The sequence below is a fragment of the Rhincodon typus genome, chromosome 18, assembly GCF_021869965.1.
Source record: "Rhincodon typus isolate 14 chromosome 18, sRhiTyp1.1, whole genome shotgun sequence".
NCBI classification, from domain to species: Eukaryota; Metazoa; Chordata; class Chondrichthyes; order Orectolobiformes; family Rhincodontidae; genus Rhincodon; species Rhincodon typus.
Window position 1 is genome coordinate 5496815 of NC_063349.1, and position 20291 is coordinate 5517105.

General features: G+C 39.7%; 1 protein-coding gene across 2 annotated transcripts in view; it reads left to right on the plus strand.

Annotated features, from left to right (window-relative positions):
• The window catches only part of si:ch211-1e14.1 (UPF0606 protein KIAA1549), a 195600-nt gene that overhangs the window by 169140 nt on the left and 6169 nt on the right, over positions 1 to 20291 (plus strand). For both annotated transcript variants that reach the window (XM_048607972.1, XM_048607973.1), the window contains 2 exons: positions 2958 to 3085; positions 17725 to 17885. In XM_048607972.1, coding sequence (XP_048463929.1) covers positions 2958 to 3085; positions 17725 to 17885 — 289 coding nt within the window. The remainder of the gene's footprint in view (positions 1 to 2957; positions 3086 to 17724; positions 17886 to 20291) is intronic.

Below are 20291 nucleotides of genomic sequence, written 5' to 3' on the forward strand. Positions count from 1 at the left end.
TCAGAATCTTTGTACCTGTAGAGCTACCTTTGCAAATTCTTTTCTCAACTATTCAGGAAGCCAACATATACGGACTGCCTCTATGAGCACTTTCCAAGTATATAGTCAAATGTACATGTGACCAAAGAGGTCTCTTCTCTACGACTGCACAGTGTGTCACTGAGTTTGACAGTGCCTTGAAGGCATAATACATCAGTTTTCAACACCCATCAGTTTGCTCCTGAAGGAGCACCGCACCTAATGTTGTAGTTGAATCACCTGCAACTGTGTTAGTTGGAAAGGATGATTGCACTGGGCTAAGACATCTGTGGACATCAGCATCCTTGAGCTTTTAGAAAACATATTTCTGTGTCTGCAGCACCATCCTACCCTGTGCTTCAGGTGTTGTCTCAAGTGAGTCAAGTTGTAAGTTGCCAAGTGAGGCAAAAATTTTGCCAACTGGTTTATATTGCCTAGGAATCAGTTCAGATCACGAGCCCATTTTGGAATTAGAAACTCCTTAAAATACTTTTTTTTCCATGGGCCTGTCAGTATTCTATCACTGTTAACAATATGTCTCAAAGTATGGTTACTTTGAAAGCTTCACATTTGTGGTTGAGTGTCAGCTCTGTGGCCTTAATGCAGTTTAGAACTGCATGGACCCTGTCTTTGTGATATGTATCAATATGTTACCTATACAGCGTATGGCACCTTGTAAACCGTGTAAAATATTGGTAATCCCGAATGACAGTCTGTTGAAGCAACATCTGCTAAAAGGAATTACAAAGGTAGCATGCATGGCATGGCACCTGCCAGAACCCACTGTTGGCATCAAGTTGGTGGAAACTCTGCTTTTACACGCTTCTGCTAAACTCTCAACAACTGTAGACATTGTGTAGATTTCACTCGCCACTGCTTTTTTAAACTGTGTTAGGTCTAAACAAGTTCTGATGTACTCTTTTTGGGTCTGGGTACAATAACTATGCTCAAACACCACTTGGGTGGTTTCATCACCCATTCTTCCTCAAGTTGCTGTTGAATTTGTATTATATGGGTGGAAAATCTTTGAGTGTACAGATATATAATTACTTAATATCTTCCTTTAATAAGATGCTGTATTCAGCATTATGCTTCCTGTGATCAATTTAGGCTTACTGCTTCTTTTATTCCTGTGCTATCCAACTTCTTCAACATTTTGAAGAAGACTGAGGCAAAGCACTTGCTCTTGCTGAAGAGTGAGTATTCTTGAGTGTGAAATTCGTACACATTCTCAAATATCTTCCACCCTTTGTGTTGCAGACTTGCTTGCAACAAATGTACATGAGACGTAAACCTCCTGGACCGTATAGTACCCATGAGTTTTCTTTGCTTCACAGTGCTGGTACTGATTCTTAGCATTGCTGTCTGGCCTAATCCTTGGGTTGACATGTCAAGGATGTCTTTAGAGTTTTTATACTATATAAACAATGAATTCTGCAGATGTCTTCCATGAAGTTTGCTATTCTCCTCTTAGGATATATGTTTCTTCCAGACCTCTTGCACCTACCATCTAAATGGCTTTCTCCAAAGTAAATATCTTTGGAATATAATATATCTGACATAGATTCATCAGTAATTTCAACAATAATTCAATATTTTATGAATCACTTATCTGTGGATTCCCCTGAATAATGAACCCTTCTGTTAAGTCTGACTCTTACACAGTAGAAGTTTTGAAGAAAAGTCATATCAGACTTGACACATTAACTCTACTTCTCTGTCCACAGATACTATCAGATCCACTGAGTTTCTTCAGTACTTTGTTTCTTTTCCTACATGTTGAGGTCTGTCTGATGAAGTGCGTTCATAAATTCGTCATGAATAACCACTTCTTGTTTCTACCTGCTCTTACGCTGTTTTGCTTCAATTAACTTGCTGAGGATTTCATAAACCTGAATCATGTCTACTAGCTGTGCCTGTTTCCCCTTGAATGTTGTACTATATCACGTTTATTTACCAGCTCCAGGTATCTGTTGTGGGTGAAGGAGATTAGCAGAAGCAGCTAGATAGATAGTGTTTGTCACTAGGGTATCAATTAGATCCTGCCTTCTGATGCCACCAATATAAACACAGCTAAAATATGTTAATGTTTGCATCTAGGTGGGGCAGGACATGTGCTTAGTTAATAGATGGCCCCGCAGCAACAATGAATGCAGTCAATCTAAATCTGTAATACAGTGACTTCTCAGTTGTTATTTTAAAAATGTTGCTGGGTTTTGAATGTGAATCCATTGTGAGTAGATATATAACACCTTCCTGGTGGACACTCCATCAGCAAGGATAGAAATCTATTAGGTACCCTATGATAGAGTTTAACTGAAAACAATGCCTGAAGAGCAGCAAGCCATCCCCAATATCTAACAAATTTACAATCTGTTCATCTTCAATGAGCAGAGTACGTTTTTGAACCGAGAAAATTCTTTATTCATTGCTTACAAGCCCATTTATATTCCGAGTCACATTTTGCATGCATAATTTCCTGATTGCAAGACAAGCAGTGCACGCAAAGCAGTAGAGCAATGACCAATTCAGCCAAGGAGTTTAACATTGCTTTAAGTGTGGCTCTACTTTTAGATTTTAATACCTGATATACTCTCCCTCAGGCTCATGAAAATGATGCTGAAGTGGAATTTTCCAAATAATTGTATGACCTCAAATCTCTCATGTCTGTTTCAAATTCAATGGCTCCATGCATTAAAGCCATAGTTTTGAACAACAGTGCAAGTGGTTATTCAACACTCTGTTTGAAATTATTTTAATTTATTATTGGAACTCCAGTTTTTCATAGATTCAAACAATACCCGATCTACTGTGAGTGGTTTTGTTGGAACAGTCTCATAACATTGGAATTGTAAACCCTTCAGAATGCCTTTAAGAATTTTACTTGTAACATTGCTGAAACTCTCTTAAAGCCAATTCTTGAATTGTATTTTGTCCAGCCATAACAGTGGATATATGCAGCCAAGAGAGGAGATGAGACAGGAGCAGTCCCAGCAGGAACCAGTATACTCAAACAGGCCTATATATGCTGAGGAACTCAAGACAAGATCTTCAGGACACAATCCAGGTACGATGGGCTGATGGCTTTCAAAGCAAATCTTATCTCGGGTCAATCTGTTTCCATAGTTCTTGGCCCTCCTGTTATAGTTTATATACAATTCACATTCATATTGGTGAGTTACTTGCAAGTAATTCTTCCACAACTAATCTGCATCCTCTTCTCAAGCAGTGTAATGGTTTCCTTTTGAAAGTTGATATTGTTGAGGAGATGGAGTGACTGTCTTTGACTAAGTGTAACATTAAGGAGCCCTAGCAAAGTTAGAGTTTATGGAAATCATCAGGAAAACAGTCTGCTGGTTGAAGCCATATCTGTCTCAAAAGAAGATGGTTGTGGTTGTTGGAGGTCATTCCAGCTCCAAGACATCGCTGCAGGTGTACCTCAGGGTAGTGCCTTAGGCTCAGCCATTTTCATCTGCTTCATCATGATCTTTCCTTAATTATAAAGTCAGAATTGGGAATTTTTGATGAGTATTGCTCAACCCTCAGCACTATTCATGTCTCCTCAGACACTGAAGCAGTCCATGTCCAAATGTAGCAAGATTTGGACAATATCTGGATTTGGATACCTGCAACAAAATTCAGCTCCTGACTCCCCTCAGCCTGTCCAACAAAGCACAAGTCAGGAGTGTGATGAAATACTGTACACTTGCCTTGATGAGTGCAGTTGAAGCAAGACAACAAACTAGACACCATCCAAGTCAATGCATCTGGAAACATTCACTCCCTCCATCATTGACACTAGCAGCAATTTGTACCATCAGCACAATGCAGTGCAACAATTCATCAATGCTCCCTAGAGAGCCCCTTCCAAAACTGCACCCACTCCCATCTTGAAGCACAAGAGCAGCAGATAAGTGGCAACATCATCACCTGCAAGTTCTCCTCCAAGCCATTTGCCATCCTGACTTACGAATGTGTTGGTCTTCCTTCAGTATTGTTGCGTCAAATTCCTAGAGCTCCCTCCCAGATAGCCTGGTTGGTGTACCTGCACCAAATGGATTACAGCAGTTCAAAAAGTTAGCTTACCACACCATCTCAATGGGCAAATAGGGATGGACAATAAATGCTTGCTCAGCCAGTGACGACCACATCCCTTAAACAAATTTTTTAAAAGGTAGGATGATTCAATGGAATTAGTACATGCTGAGTAAGTGATCAAGTAATTGATGAATGAAATATAATGTGGATAAGTGTGTGGTTCTTCACTATAGTCAAAGTAATGGCGGCGCTGAAAATTCCTTAAATTGAGAGAGATTGAAAAGTGTTGATGTCTAAAATGCCTAAGTGTCCATATTTGTACTTCATTGAAGGTTAATGTGCAGCCCATAATCAGAAGGATAAATGGTATGTTGACCTTTATCATAAGAGGACTGAGATGGGGACATGGGGCGATGGGTGGTGTCTAGTCTAGGGGGACAATCTCAGTATGAGGGACAAGACATTTAAGACCGAGATATGAGAAACAAGATTGGGTACAGAGTTTATGGTCTGAGACTGTTGAACATAATGTTGTATCTAGAAAACTATTAAGTGCCTACTCAGATGATGAGATTCTGTTCTTTGGGTTTGCGTTGAGCTTCACTGGAACCCTGCCAATGATGGAATTGTGAGCGTGAGAGCTAGCTGGTGAATTAAATGGCAAGCAATTGGAAGCTCAGGGCCAGGTTTGCAGGCTGAGCAGATGCATTCTCCAAAGCAGTTACAAAATCTGTGTATGGTTTCCCTAGTGTAGAGGAAACCACACTGTGAGCAACCGATACAGTAGACTAAAATGAAAAGTACAGAAAAAAATTGATTCACTTGAAAGGGGTGTGTGGGCTTTGGACAGGAGGAAAGAAGAGGTAAAAGGATGCATGGTGTATGATATGGGAAGTGTAAACTTATTCACTTTAGTAGAAAGAATGGATTTTTTAAAAATGTGAAATACTGCTAGAAATCAAGATTCAGAAGAATTTGGATGCCTCTGTACGCTATCACAACATCAATATGCATTGACATCAAGCAATTAATAAGGCAATTGATAAATGCTTTGTTAAACTTCATTGTGGCATGTGGGGTACATTTGTTGGAGTATAGGGGTAAGGCAACTTTATTACAATTATAGTGGGCTTTATTGAGGCAACAGCTGGATCACTGTAAACAGTTTGAAATGTTTTTTTCTGAGGAAGTATATCTTGCTTTTAGAAGTTACTAGCTAGTATGAGACGAAAGATTGAGTAGGACAGGTCTATGTCATACTGAACTGAAATGTAGAATAATAAGAGGTAATTTAATAGAAATAAAATAATTTCAGGACTTGACCGTGTTGCTGCTGAAAGTTTGTTTCCCCTTGCTGAAGCTTCCAAAACTAGGATCAAAATCTCAGGATTAGGGGTCAGTAATTTAGGACTTAAGAGAAAGTTATTCACTGGGGATGGTAAATTGTTAGAATTCTCTAGCAGAGTACAATGGGATACTAAGTTATTGAGTATATTCAAGCTAACAACATCAGATTATTGACCACTAAGGAAGCCAGGAGTTCTGGTGTTCTTGGGGATAGTGGAGTCTAGACCCCTCATGATTTTGAACCTCTCCACAAAATCATTTCTCAATTTTTCCTTCTCCAAGGAGAACAACCCCAGCTTCTCTAATCTATACGTCTAACAAAATCGCTGGAACCATTCTTTCAAATCTTGTTTTGCACCCCTTCTAAAGTCTGAGCATCCTTCCTAAATTATGATTATTAGTGTTGGGCACAATATTCCAGTTAGAGGCCAAGACAGTATTTAAGGTTCTTCATGAATTCCTTGACATGAATCTTCCACATTGCCCACTTCTGCTGAATAAATATATTAAATAAACATTATCGTCCGGTTTGGAAAAACTTTGCAAGCAACAGCAATCTGACCAGCATTGCTACTGACAGAAAATTATACCTTTACCTATAAAGCCTGAGTTTATGTGTGTCCTTTTAACCATTTTCTTAACCTGTCCTGCTACAGTTTGTGTATATACGCTTCCAAACATCTCTGTACTATTTTGTAATGCTTTACTTCATTCTTTCTACCAAAATGTATCACTTTGTACTTCTCTGAACAAAATTTGATCTGCCCCATAGCTGCCTGTACCAACAGCCTGTCAGTCACCTTGACATATATTACAATCCTCCTGAAGAGTCACAATATTTCCAAATTTTGTTTCATCTGCAAATTTTGAAATTGTGCCCTGTGCACTCAAGTAGAGGTCACTAAGTCAAGTGTATCTTTATCACATATCCTTAATAAATGTATATACACCACAACAACAGGATTACTTTCATCAATATTCTGTTACCTCATAACCTTTGTTTTTCAATTTCAAATTCCCATGTCCTTATTCTGTACATGCACTTTATCAACCTTAGTAACCACACTGTGTGTTTAAATACATGCACTTACAAACCCAATTCAGACTTATTGCATTCCCTCTTTGTCTGACCCCACTTGAAAGCTTACTGATTCTTCTTCTAGAGCTGTCTTTCTCTCCCAATTCATCATGCACCTTGCTTCTATATTTTAATGCTGCAATTTGGTTTCTAGCCCCTGTCTAGTTAATTTAGACATTCCCCTACACCACTAACAAATTGTTTCATGAGATCTTTGATCCCGACTGTGTTTGGGCACACTCTGGCCTATATAGGTGCCCGGAAATCTAAAGCTCTTCCTCTGGTACCATCTGTCCAAACATACATTTATCTACTCAAACTTCCTATTCCAGTGCTCAATGACACATGTTGTGGAAATTACTACCCTTCCAGTACTATTTGCTGATCTCATTACTTACCACCAAGGTCTGTTTGCAGGGCTTCATCCATTTTTCTACCTATATTATTGATAGTGATATAGTAGATGACGTCTGGCTGTTCATCCTCCTCTCCCTCAAAATGAAATGCAGATGTTCAATGATATTACTGACAGTAGCAATAGGGGCACAGTCTACCTTTCTTGCAAAGATTTGTAGCTCGGGTAGGGGATGAGGTTGTTGGATTGCTTGCCAAGCTGGCTTGTTATCTTACAGACGTTTTGTCACCATGCTAGGTAACAGTATCAGTATGGCCTCTGCACATCAATTTAACTGGGACAATGTGACCATCCTAGCTCAAGCCAAGCACAGACACACACGGGAATTCCTAGAGGCCGTTTTTCAACCCATAATGCAATCAATAAACATGTGGAATTAGAGTAGAACAACATTGCATCATAGGAGGCTTCACTGATGATGTTACCTAGTACAGGGACGAAATGTCTTTATGATAACCAGCCAGCTCGGCAAGCAAACCAACAACCTCAGACAATCTACAGTCCTCGAATTATATCTGAGACCACATAAATAACTGTATATCCCCCAAATAAAGACTCCTATGTTGTTAGCTTTAAAAGTTTATATGTAAAACAATTTCATATAACTTTGATCTAGTTTTTTGTGAGTGTGGGCCCAAAATAGCAATGATTATTAATCCTTTGCGGATACAAAGTGTGCAGGAACATTAGTGTAAGATAAGGGATGTTTTATGTATGTTTGAGCTACAATGCATTACCTGTTTGGAATCCAGAAAGATTTATCTGTGTGTTTAACTTGCTGATGATATGTGCTCCATTACCAATAACACAGTCATCAAGTACAAAGTCTAAAATTTACCAACTTCAACACATTTTGTTCTAAAATGCTCCTATGAATTCCTTTTGGGATTTCTTATTGTGTTCGCTGTGCTATATAAATAAAGGCTGTCATTTGTACTTTCAAACAGCTCAATGTATGAGAGGTATTTTCTCACATCTGAGGCATGTGATCAACGTGTTAGGCAACACATCAAAGACTTAATTTCTGGAAAATTAGCACAAAATTCACAATTGGAAAATCATCTGAAGCATCGAAAATATATCATTTGACAGTTATGGAAAATAACCTTAGAAGACTTGAGTTTGTGAAGGTGCCCTTGAGTTAACTTGTGTTTAATGGATTGAGTCTGAGCAAACTAAGTTTGGGATAAATATTTATAAGTTAAGCATTTGATATTATCGGTCCTTGCGTCAACTTGCAGTGTTTTTACTTAATTTTCAGCGAATACTTGAGAGTTTCAAGGGAGGTACAGAAGGTCTCTCCTCTACATTCTTGAACTCTCAACCTCATCCGGCTTTGCTTATTTTATCTGCATTCCAAGTTTTGTTAACCATTTAACCACTCGTGTTTGCTGTGAAGCAGTTACATTTCTATGTAATAACATTTTACAGCTCAGAACTAGGCACTTGGCCAACAGGTTCATGTTGACGTTTATGTTTCCGACGAGCCTTTCCCCAAATTGGTTTATTTTACCTTTTCAACATATCGGTCTATTCCTTTCTCTCTCATGTACTCATTTAGCTCCTTTCAAATGCTTCAATGCTATTAGTGCTTTCACTAATACTTTCAATGCTTTCCATATGGTAATGAATTCCATATTCTTAACTTTAAAAGTTATAGGGAAAGTACTTATTGCTCCTGAACAGAACAATATCAGATTTTATAAAACAAAACAAAGAATTGTGGATGCTGGAAGTCTGAAACGAAAACAGAAATTTCTAGAGAAACTTGGCAGATCTGGCAGCAGCTGTGGCGTAAAAGCAGAGTTAACATTTCTAGTCCAATGACTCTGTTCTGAAGCAGGGTCACTGGACCCGAAACGTTTATTCTGATTTCTCTCCACACATGCTCCCAGACCTTCCTAAAATTATTGAAATTAATATTGGAAAAGGAGATAGTTTACCACAGGGTAAAAAGGAAATCCATGGGGCCGGGGGGCAGCGAGAAGTAAAGCTTAGGTGTTTTCACTTGTAATGAAGTAGGCCACATGAATTCAGTGTTGGTGGTTTAGGAAAGCGCTGGAAAGATGAATGTGGGAAAACAGGATAAGCCAGTGAGTTTTTTTGAAAGGGTAAAGGAGAGCACTGTGGAAGCCAAAAAGCTGCAAAAGAATGTGCATCCTGACCTGGCATTGGTTGAGAAGAACGTGCCAGATCTATTTAAAGAATTTATTTCCATGGGTATGGCTTACTTGTGTACCAGGAAGAACAGGTAAAGATATTAAAATTTTAAGAGATATGGGAGCAAGACAGTCTTGGGTGAGAGATGAGCAGATATGTGATTGGGAAGAGTATTGCCAGAAGAAGTGATAATATGTGGGATTCACGGTGAGAATAGCAGTGTTCCATTATATAAAGTGAGGTTGGAGAGTCTGGTGAAAAGTGATGAAGTGATCGTAGGAGTAATAGAGAAATTCTCGGTTCTGGAAATACAGTTTATCCTTGGTATGGTTACAGCTGGATCACAGGTAGCAGTTTTGCCTGCTGTGGTTGAAAAACCAGTGGAGAATCAAGCAACTGAGGTATTACAGGAAGTATATCGTGAGAATTTTCCTAACTGGAGGAGGAGAAATAAAGGAGTAAAGATAAAGGCATTGAAGTTCAAGTATCACATACAATGTTTGATCAAATGGTTGAGAGAAAAAAAAACAGATAGGGGACAAACTGCTTTTAGTTCAGAGAAATGAACGGAATTGCAATGAAAAGATGAAAAACTGAAACAGTTGTATCAAACAGAAGGATCTGAATGTGTCCCAGAATATTAATGTCTTAAAAATGAAGTCTTGATGAGGGAATGGAGATATCACATATTCAGGTGGAAGAGAAATAGGCAGAAGTTCATCAAGTTGTATTACCGGTTGGTAATAGGAAGGAGGTGTTGTGAGTAGCACATGAATTACCAGTAGGAGGTCATTTGGGAGTAAGGAAAACTCAAACCAAAATGCAAAAACATTTTATTGGCCTGGATTGCAGAATGATGTGGTTGACTTTTACTGGACATGTTATACGTGTCAGGTAATTGGAAGACATCAAGCAGTGATAGCATCAGCACCCATAATACCCATTCCAGCATTTGAGGAACCTTTTTCCAAGAGTCTTAATTGATTTCAGGACCCCAACCTAAAACAAAAAATGGGAATCAGTATTTATTGACCATAATGGATGTATCTACTAGATTTCTCGAGGCCATTCCATTACACAGTATCATGGCTAAAAGAATTGTATAAGAGGTTACTTAATTTTTTTTAATAGATATGACTACCCACAGAAATACAATCTGATCAAGGTTCAAATTTTACATCAAAGTTATTCAAGGAACTTATGGATATCTTCGAATTAAAACAATATAAATCCACTGCATACCAAACAGAATCGCAGTGAGCATTAGAACAGTGACTTCAAACTTTAAAGATCATGTTGAGGGTTTAAAGTGAAGACTATTTAGAGGATTGAGATAAAGGAATTCCATTTGTACTTTTTGCAATTAGGGGTGCACCTAATGAATCAAGTAAATTCAGTCCATTTGAATTAGTTTTTAGGCATGAGGTGAGAGGACTACTGAAACTAATGAAGGAGAAATTGGTGAGTAGGAGTTCGGAGACCACACATTTGGACACGGACAAATGGTCCCAAGGGAAGGTGACTAGGGAGTTTCCCATCCTATCAATGAAGAGGGAAGTACTACGATGTCTGGTACTGAGTGGTTTTTATTAGAAGTTTGTACTGAATTTTAGCAATATGGCTGCTCCACTGACATGTTGAAGAAGTGGATAAAGGAATATCAGAAGGCATTTGACAGCGTGAAAGCTGTGTTAACCAATAACCCCGTGTTAACCACACCTAATTATGCAAAGCCATTCAAAGTGGCTATCAATGCGAGCGATGTGGGTGTTGGTGCTATACACTTGCAAGAAGACAACGAGAAGATAGAAAGATCTATTGAGTATTTTTCCAAAAATTGAACAATCATCAACAAAAATATTCCACAATTGAGAAGGAGACCTTGAGTTTGATGTTACCATTGCAACATTTCAACATTTACATTGCCTGTAATGTGTCTGTGACAATTGAATAAACTGATCATAACCCCTCAAAGTTGTTGAAAAATTTAAGGAAAAAAATACCAGAATGTTTAGATGGAGCTGATTATTGTAGCCATTCAATTTGAATATTATACACATGGCAGGATGAGAGCATGTAATTGTTAATACGTTGTTGTGACTTTGATGAAGGAAGACGGAGGCATTTGGTGGCAGGGAAGAATACTGACTGAAATGGACAGTAGTAATGAATATCTGCATGCTTGGAATCAATGTAATGTATATGTATTGTAGTGTACTGATAACATAAGGCTAAAGGTTTTTAAAAATGAAGCCATTTTTGTATATTGATGGTTCATATTTTTAAGGGGGGGAAGGTTTGACGATACTACGGCTTTGAGTTGTATTTTGTCCTGGTTTTTTTTTGTGATGAGACGTTGAGGTACCAAGCAGACTGTTTCAAACTAATAAAGTAAACAGCTGGTGAGGCCTTGGGTTTTATTTTTAAAAGTCAGAACAATAGAAGCACCATGAATGCATTGGGTCAATCTCCCACAGAACCAGGATTTTTAGTTTTACTTTCAGTAGCTGCTGGCGTTGTGAAAGCTGCTATCTCTCTCTCTTTGTTACAGCTAAAAGCCTGGGTTCTCTTCCTGCTGCATGTAAAACAATCTATTTTACTGAATTTGCCTTTGCCAAGGATGTGCTTATGGGATGTCACTACATTAGAACCATTCATGAGTGGTTTGTTATTTTGTCAAATATTTCGATAGAGTTACAGTTAAGCCAATTTTTTTTTTGTTTTGTTTTAATTTATCTGTATTTTAACTATAGTGTATGAATAAAGTGTGTTTTGCTTCAAGCCTGATAATTTGACCAATCGAATTGCATCTAGAACGCAATGCCTGGCACTTGCCTTTAAAATAAGAAAAAGTTAGGCTGGAGGCAATCTCCTTAACATGTTTTGAGTGGACTTAGTCTGGTCCATAACACTTTGGATGTGGATGCTAGTGGAGTTGAAAGTGAGTACCGGGGGATGTCAGTGCCGTGGGAGGGAGGAGAAGGGCTTAGGGAAGAAGTGCTGGAAATGAGTCGGACATAGCTGAGGGTCCTGTCAACTATGGTAGAGGCGAATCCTTGATGAGGAAAACGGTTCACTTTTTGGAGACAGCCCCTGCAGAATGGGCCATCATCAGAACAGAAACAAGGAGAAACTGGAATCTTTACAGGAAGCAGGGTGTGAAAATGTACAGTCCAGGTAACTGTGGAAGTCCATAGGTTTGTAGTAATTGTCAGCAGCTAGCCTATCTCCAGAAATGGAAACAAGAGATGTTGAGGAAGGGAAGGGAAGAGTCAGAGATGAACCAGTTGAAGGGGAGTGTGGAATGGAAATTGGAAACGAAATTTATAAATTTTTCCATTTTCTGAATGAGAGAGGGAAGTAGCACCGAACTAATAATGTAATTGATATACCGGAAAAATAGTTATGGAAAGGGACCAGAGTAAATGGCAGGACCTGTAGGACGATTGATATACAGTGAAATTTTGGGACCAAGTTCCTAGCTCCCTGAAAGTGGCATCACAAGAGGTAGTTTAAATGTTGCCAAGTCATGTTGCAGCTGTGATAGACTTTAATTAGTCCACATTTTGGAATATTGTGTGCAGTTCTGGTCACCACACTGTCGGAAGGATGTGGAGGCTTTGGAGAAGGGTGCAAAAGAGGTTTACTAGGATGTTGCCAGAAGTGGAGCGCATTAGCTATAAGGTGAGGTTGGACAAACTTGGATTGTTTTCGCAAGAGCGTCAGAGGCTCAGGGGAAACCTGATAGAAGTATATAAAATTATGAGAGGCATGGATAGGGTAGACAATCAGAGTCTTTTTCCCAGGGTCGAAATGTTAGATACTAGGGGTCATAGATATGAAGAGAGAAGGGGAATGTTTAAAGGAAACTTTTTTACACAGGGATCGTAGGTACCAGGAATGCACTGCTAGAGGAGTTGGTAGAAGCAGATGCATTTGTAAAGTTTAACAGCCATTTAGACAGACAAATGGACAGGCAAGGAATAGCAGGGTACAAAACTTGTGCAGCAGATGGGATTACTTTAGAATTGGCATCATGGTCAGCACACACGTGGTGGGCTGAAGGTCCTGTTTCTGTGCTGTACTGTACTATGTATCTACATCCATAAAAATAACCCCCAGCTTCCAGTAGCCTGCCACCTCAGCACACCTCTCTGATCTCTGGTCAACATTTCTGTCAGGCCTACTTTGTCTAGTATGGTACAGGAAACTTTGAGGAGGAGCAGATGTTAGGTCTCACTCTTTTAGGAGATCCTCAGCTATTCTGCTAAGAAGTGCAAAGGATGATGGATAGTTCATATGTCACTCCTCAGTATTAACACTTTCAGACCCACATACAACAGTGTTCTTTTCTGCTAATAAAAATATGTCTGGAAGGTGACAAAATTCTAATCCAGCAATATTGTCAATACTTGAGGTATCATACTTTGAAGTAAGATTTTTAAAAATGCTTTATATTCAATTGGGTTGAATTAAGCAAAGCACAGCTTCAAATTGCAGCTGTTGCACAAGCTGCAATGAATCAGAATACCATAAAAATAAGAGGCAAAGAAATCATGAGTGACTGGTAAGAGAGGGGTAAGCACGCACATGAAAGCAAAATACTGCAGATCCTGGAAGTGTGAAATATAAACGGAAAGTGCTAGAGAACCGCAGCAGGCCTAGCAGCATCTGTGGAGAGATGAACAGTATAATTTCTTCAGAACAAAAAGCAAAAAAACTGCTGATGCTGTAAATCAGGAACAAAAACAGAAGTTGCTGGAAAAGCTCAGCAGGTCTGGCAGCATCTATGAAGGAAAATTAGAGTTAACATTTCAGGTCCAGTGATCCTTCCTCAGCTCTGAGGAAGAGTCACTGGACCTGAAATGTTAACTCTGATTTTTCTTCAATGATTTCTTCAGCATTCAGTTTACAGACATTGTTTGCAACTGCAGATAGTGACTCACTTTGTGCTTCTGTTTCATGCCAGTCCTATTTTGCTTTTCCCTATGGAAATGAAGATGAAGAATGAATTGAATTTTTTCAGATTCCAATTGGATTCAATTAAACTATGAGATCGACAGTGCCAACTATTCTGTTTTATTAGGAGAAAATCTCTATTTGGCTATCATTTTTTTTTATTCTCTTGAGGAACGTGGGTGTTACTGGCTGGCCAGCATTTATTATCTGTCCCTAGTTGCCCCTTGAGAAAGTGGTGGTGAGCTGCCTTCTTGAACTGCTCAGTCCATATGCTGTAGGTTCAACCACAAAGCCACCAGAGAGGGAATTCCAGGATTTTAACCCAGCGACTGAAGGAATGGTGACATTTTTCCAAATCAGGATGATGAGTGGTTTGGAGGGGAACTTGCAGGTGGTAGTGTTCCCATGTACCTGCTGCCTTTTGTCCATCTAGATGGAAGTAGTCGTGGATTTGGAAGGTGCTGTCTGAAGATCTTTGGTGAATTTCTGGATGGATCTTTCAATAATACAAAAAGCTGCTACTAAGCATCTGTGGTGGAGACAGTGGATGGCTGTGGATGTGATGCCAATCAAGCAGACTGCTTTGGCTTGGATGGTGTCAAGCTTCTCATGTGTTGTTGGAACTGCTCTGGGAGGCAATGGCCTAGTCATATCACTGCTAGACTATTAATCAATGTTCTGGGGACCTGGGTTCAAATCCTGCCACGGCAAATGGTAGAATTTAAATTCAATAAAGAATCTGGAATTAAGGATCTAATGTTAACTATGAAACGTTCATTAATGCCCTTAAGGGAAGGGAATCTACCATTCTCACCTGGTCTGACCCTACATGTGACTCCTGACCCGCAACAATGTGGTTTATTCTTAACTGCCCTCTGGGCAATAAGGGAAGGGTAATAAATACTGGCCCAGTCAGAGAAGTCCACATTCCATGAGTGAATTTTAAAAAAACTCATCAAGGCGAGTTGGGAGTTTTCCATCACACTCCTGACTTGTGCCTTAGAGCAGGTGGACAGCTTTAAGAAGTCAGGAGATGGGTTACTTGCTGCAGTATTCCTAGCCTCTAATCTGTACTTGTAGTCACTGTATTTATACGGCAAGTTTGGTTAAATTTCTGGTCAACGGTAACCCTTAGAATGCTGATAGTGGAGGATTCAGTGCGCGTTCAATGACCAGGGGCAGTGATTAGATTGTCTCTTAATGGAGATTTCCAGTGCCTGGCATTTATGTGGTGTAAATGTTACTTGCCACATGTCATCCCAAGCTTGGATAATGTCCAGGTCTTTTACATTTGAAAATGGACTGCTTCAGTATCTGAGGAATCGCAAGTGGTGCTGAACATTAGATCTGTCCATTAAATCTGCTTTCGTCGTCCTTTCATATTGTGCAATCCTCATCATCTAATGGCACTACATGAAAAAAGTCATTCCCCCTTGGTTCACTTGCCCAGTATGTTAAATGACCTCTGATTACGGACTCTCCTGCTGATGAAAAGCTATTTTTTCCTTATTTGTTCCAAGAAAAATGTAAATAATTTTGGAATTTCTATTCAATTTCTTCTCTGTCCTCTGCCCTAAGAAGAACAGTTCTTCCTCTTCTCATCTCTCTATAAAACGAAGGTCTCTCCTCCAGAACCCTGTTTTAATAAATCTCCTCTGCAGCTGCTCCAAAACTTTGGCACCCATCTTAAAGTGTGGTGCCCAATAATGGATAGCTAAGACTTAGCTAATTAATTATACAAGACAAACATTCCTTCCTTGCTTTTGTACTCTACATCGTGGCCTTTATAGAGGTATTGTGCTGTTTCTAAACTCTCTTCTCGACTTGTCCAGCCACCCTCAAAGATTTGGATAGTCGAATTTCTGGGTATCTGTTGCTACTGTTCCTTTCAGAGGTGAGAATTGTGATAAATACCTCTTTTTGGAAAGGATTCCTTGTGCTGAATGCCAGCATTCTGTGAAAATGGCAAGTTGTAATATTCAGGGATATAGAAAGTCCCAAGAATTGTTCGGTGGCAACATTCATTCAATTCTTGCCAGTGATATGGAGAGGCTTATTGCAAGGGTTTTAGTAGGTCACTCAGGATAGTTAAGTGGGTCACTGAAGAAACAGTTCCAAGGGACTCAGTTGATAGAAGAGACAGAGACGGTGCAGATTCCAGTTTTAGAAGTCCGGCAGCTAACTGCAGCGAGAAGCCACGACAGTTGGATGGCTCTGTCCTGTTAGACCAATCTCAGAAAGAAGTTTTAACAATTAGTAAGGAGCTGCAGGACTCCGAAACGGTTCTGGAGAGCTGAAAAAGTAGGAAGGTCACTGGCTGTGTTAGGGACATTAATGAGAGACACAGAAGAAGCCTATCAGCTAAATGCTCAGTTCAGCAAATGGGAACATACCCTAAAAGCTTAAAGGAAAACTAAAGCCTGATCCTACAGCCAATGCTGCTGGCAGATATTTCATCCATGGAGATCGATTCCTGAATGAGGAGTTTGACAGCAGAATAACAGAATCATTTCTGATGGCAAATATTCACTTCACATTTTTAATAGCAGACTCTTTATTAAAGTATGACATTTTATTGAAAAGTCCTTGCTTTGAGCAAAGCCAGAAGAAGTATTCTAGGTGCTTTATAGAGAATTGTTTTTATTTTAGTTTGCTTTCTTTATTGGTTATAAGAATATTGGAGATGAGTTGGTTGAAGACTGTTTGTTTGAAAGCCAGGAATGATCTAATTGGGTTAATAGAGAATCTGCTCTTTTTCCACTCGGATGTGGGAAGGTGCATCATGACAATGGGTGGCTCGGTGTTTTTGTAAAGCTGTTGGAAAAGCTGGGTAGTCAGCTGAGTAAATGAGTGGAGGGGAGAGGGGATGTGTGTATTACTGGCAATGCTAACATCAGTGGTCATCCAAAATGCTGTTGAAAATTACAGTTAAAATGGGGTCACATTTGATAATAGTATGCAAAGCACTGCTGTCGGGTTTTGATTCACTTTGCATGTACATAATCCAGCAAGCTCATGTTCTTTTGTCACTGTGGACTTTATCCTGGATTACAAGTAAATTAATTGAATGCTTAAATTCAAAGGTTATTTGGAGCTTTGACACAAACACATTGTACCACTGAATTGACAATGATAGAACTAAAGCAAGGAAAAACTAATGTTTGTATCCACATGAGGCGATATTCAAGTTTTCATGTTTCACACAAACTATATGAAGTACTATATTTACAAGATTCCCGGTCACAAATAAATTTGAGAACTTTTGTTTTTGGCCACTAATTTTCAGACAGTTTTGTCTTTGTCCATTATCATCCCTTTACAAATCTTTTACAAATCATTTACAAATATGCCATTTAATTTACATTGCTTCACCTCCCTTTTCCATCCAAAATACATCATGTTGCCATTCTCTTCTTTAAATTTCAGCAGTCGTGAATTTGTCCATTTCACCTCTCCAGCTTTGTTCTTTTGCTATCATCCTCTTCACTCTTCAATATCCAAGTTTCATGGTACTCGCAAGTTTTGATACAAGCATGAAATTTTTAACTATTCACTTTGTCACTTGGTCATGTTTAAAATTCTGTTTCTTGATACTTTTTATTTTTGATTTTGTTTTTGATTCACATTTTCACTTGTTTCCTTCTGATGCAGGTCCAAAGAGATTTGTCAGTCTATGTTGGCCTTCATTTTTGGTTCCATTTGTTCACAGGGATTCAAGCCTACCCAGTATCACAGAGCCGTGTTGACAACAGAATTGGGCCACAGCCAGGACAGATGCGTTTTGGAAGACCTGGACGAGCAGGAGATGCTGGTTGGTCACCTTATGATCCTGAAGATGGACTAATGCACACTGCTGCAAACAGAGATACTGTAAGTCAGACATGTTGTTTTCCTTTGATAAATCTCCTTCAGAACTCACGGTGATGAAATTCCTAGGTTACAGTTTTTGTAATCGGAAATGTTGTCTGAAAGTAACATGGTACAGGGAGTACTGCAGCTCAAGAAGGATGGGAAGGGATGCTGTAAGATCGGATAGGGTAGGATTGAATGGAACACTACAGAGCTGGGGATATAGAGAGAGTACTGGAGAGTCAGTGAAATGGAGAAAGTATTGAAGAGCTAGTAGACAGAAAATATACTGGAGTCCCTGGGCAGGAAGGAACAGTTTGGATGTACTTAGGGGCTGCTGCAGAGATGAGATGGCCACTGCATGCATGTTATGTGGAGTGGAGACTGCTTTAGAGAAGTGAATACGAAGCAGGGACAGTGCAGAGATGGCCATACAGAGTGGTGGTGCTTCAGATGGGGATACGGTGATGGGATACAGAGTTAGGCACTGCAAAAATGGAAAGATGGATTTGAGGGTTTTATGGAAGTGAGGATACGTAGTTGGGATGCTGCAACAATGGGGATAAGTATTAGAGGTGGGCTAAGGAATAGGAACGCTGTAGAGAGGGGAAGTACGTAGTAGGAGCTTCCCAGTGACAGGGATACGGTGAAGGGACCCAGTAGAGACGGAGATCCAGAATAGGGCTACTGAATTTCTACATTATCAATTGTATTCTGCAGAAAGATGCTGAACACAAATGGTATTTTGGGCCTTGATTGTTGAACCGACTCAGGTGCATGAAGATTAGGGAAAACCCAGCTGTGTAAACCCAACATTTAAAAATGCCCAGTCACACCTTTGGTCTGAGTTGTGCTGTATTGGGAGTTGGGCCAGGCCTGCTCCTAATTTAGACTGTGGTGGAAAGTGTGCCTTCATGAATCTGCAGCAAGCACCCCATGATCGTTCTGTTCCTCTGAGCTTCCTATGTGTCCTGCTTTAATTTGAGTACTCCATTGTCTTGTTATTTCTTCCGAAGTGTATTACCTCACACTTAGCAGGGTTAAATTCTATCTGCCAATCATCTGCCAATCTGACCAATCTGTCTCTATCTTCCTTACAGCTTCTTCACTGTCAACAAACCAGCCAGTCTTTCAGTCATCCACAAACTTATTTGTTGACCCCCTCTACGTTCTCATCTACACCATTTATGAATATCACAAATGATAAGAGACCCAGCACTGATACCTGTGGAAGGCCACTGGACACTGGGCTCCAGTCACACAAACCATGTTCTATCACCACCCTCCATCTCCTACCACTAAGCCAGTTTGGGATACGCTTTGTCAAGCTACCTTGGATCTCGTGTACTTTTACCTTCTTTGTCAGTTCCCATGGGGGAGCTTGTCAGAGGCTTTACTGAAATCCATATAAACCACATCAGTTGTCCCATCCTCACCTACATGCTTATTCGCCTCCTTGAAAAATGCAAACAGATTTGTTAGGCATGACCTTCCTCTGACAAACCATGCTGACTATCCCTGATCAAACCTTGCCTTTCTAAATGGAGATGCATTTTCTCCTTCAATATTTTCTCCAATTGTTTGCCTACCAATGATGTGAGACTCACTGGTCTGTGATTCCCTGGTCTATCTGTACCACTCTTCTTGTAAAGTGGAACCACATTAGATGTCCTCCAGTCCTCTGGCACCTATCCTGAGGTCAGAAACAAATTAAAATTTTTGGTCAGGACCTGTTATTTCTGCCCATCTCCCACAACAGCCTGGAATACAACTCATCCGGACCTGGGGATTTGTCCACTTCTAAACCCAGCAAAACTCCAATATCTCCTCATTTCTTATATCAATCTGCTCAAGAACTTCATAGTCCATCTTCTCAAATTTTGTACTTGCATCCTCCTCCTCCCAAGTAAAGACAGATGTGAAGGACTTGTTTAACACACTACCAATGTCTTCTGGCTTCAAGGACAGATTTCTCCCTTGGTTCCTAATGGGCCATACTCTTTCTTTGGCTATTCTCTCCCCCTTGATATACTTGTAAAATATCTTGGGGTTCTCCCTAATCTTGCCTGCAAGTTTATTTTCATGGCCCCTCTTTGCTCACTAATTGTTTTCTTGACATCCCTTGCACTTTCTATACTCTTATGCCTTCTGTTGTTTTGCTTCCTTTGTACCTGTTGTACATCTATCTTTTCATTTTTATCCAGTCCGGAATATTCCAGGCCATCCAAGGTACTCTGGGTTTGTAGTTCCCATATTTCATACCAAAGGGAACATTTTGGGCCTGTACTCTCCCCATAACTTCTTGAATGCCTCCCACTATTCTGCTGTACGAGGATAGTGAATCTGTGGAATTCTTTACTGCAGAATACTGTAAAGGCTGAATCATCAAAGCTGAGCTAGACTGATTTTTAATCCGTAAGCGGATTA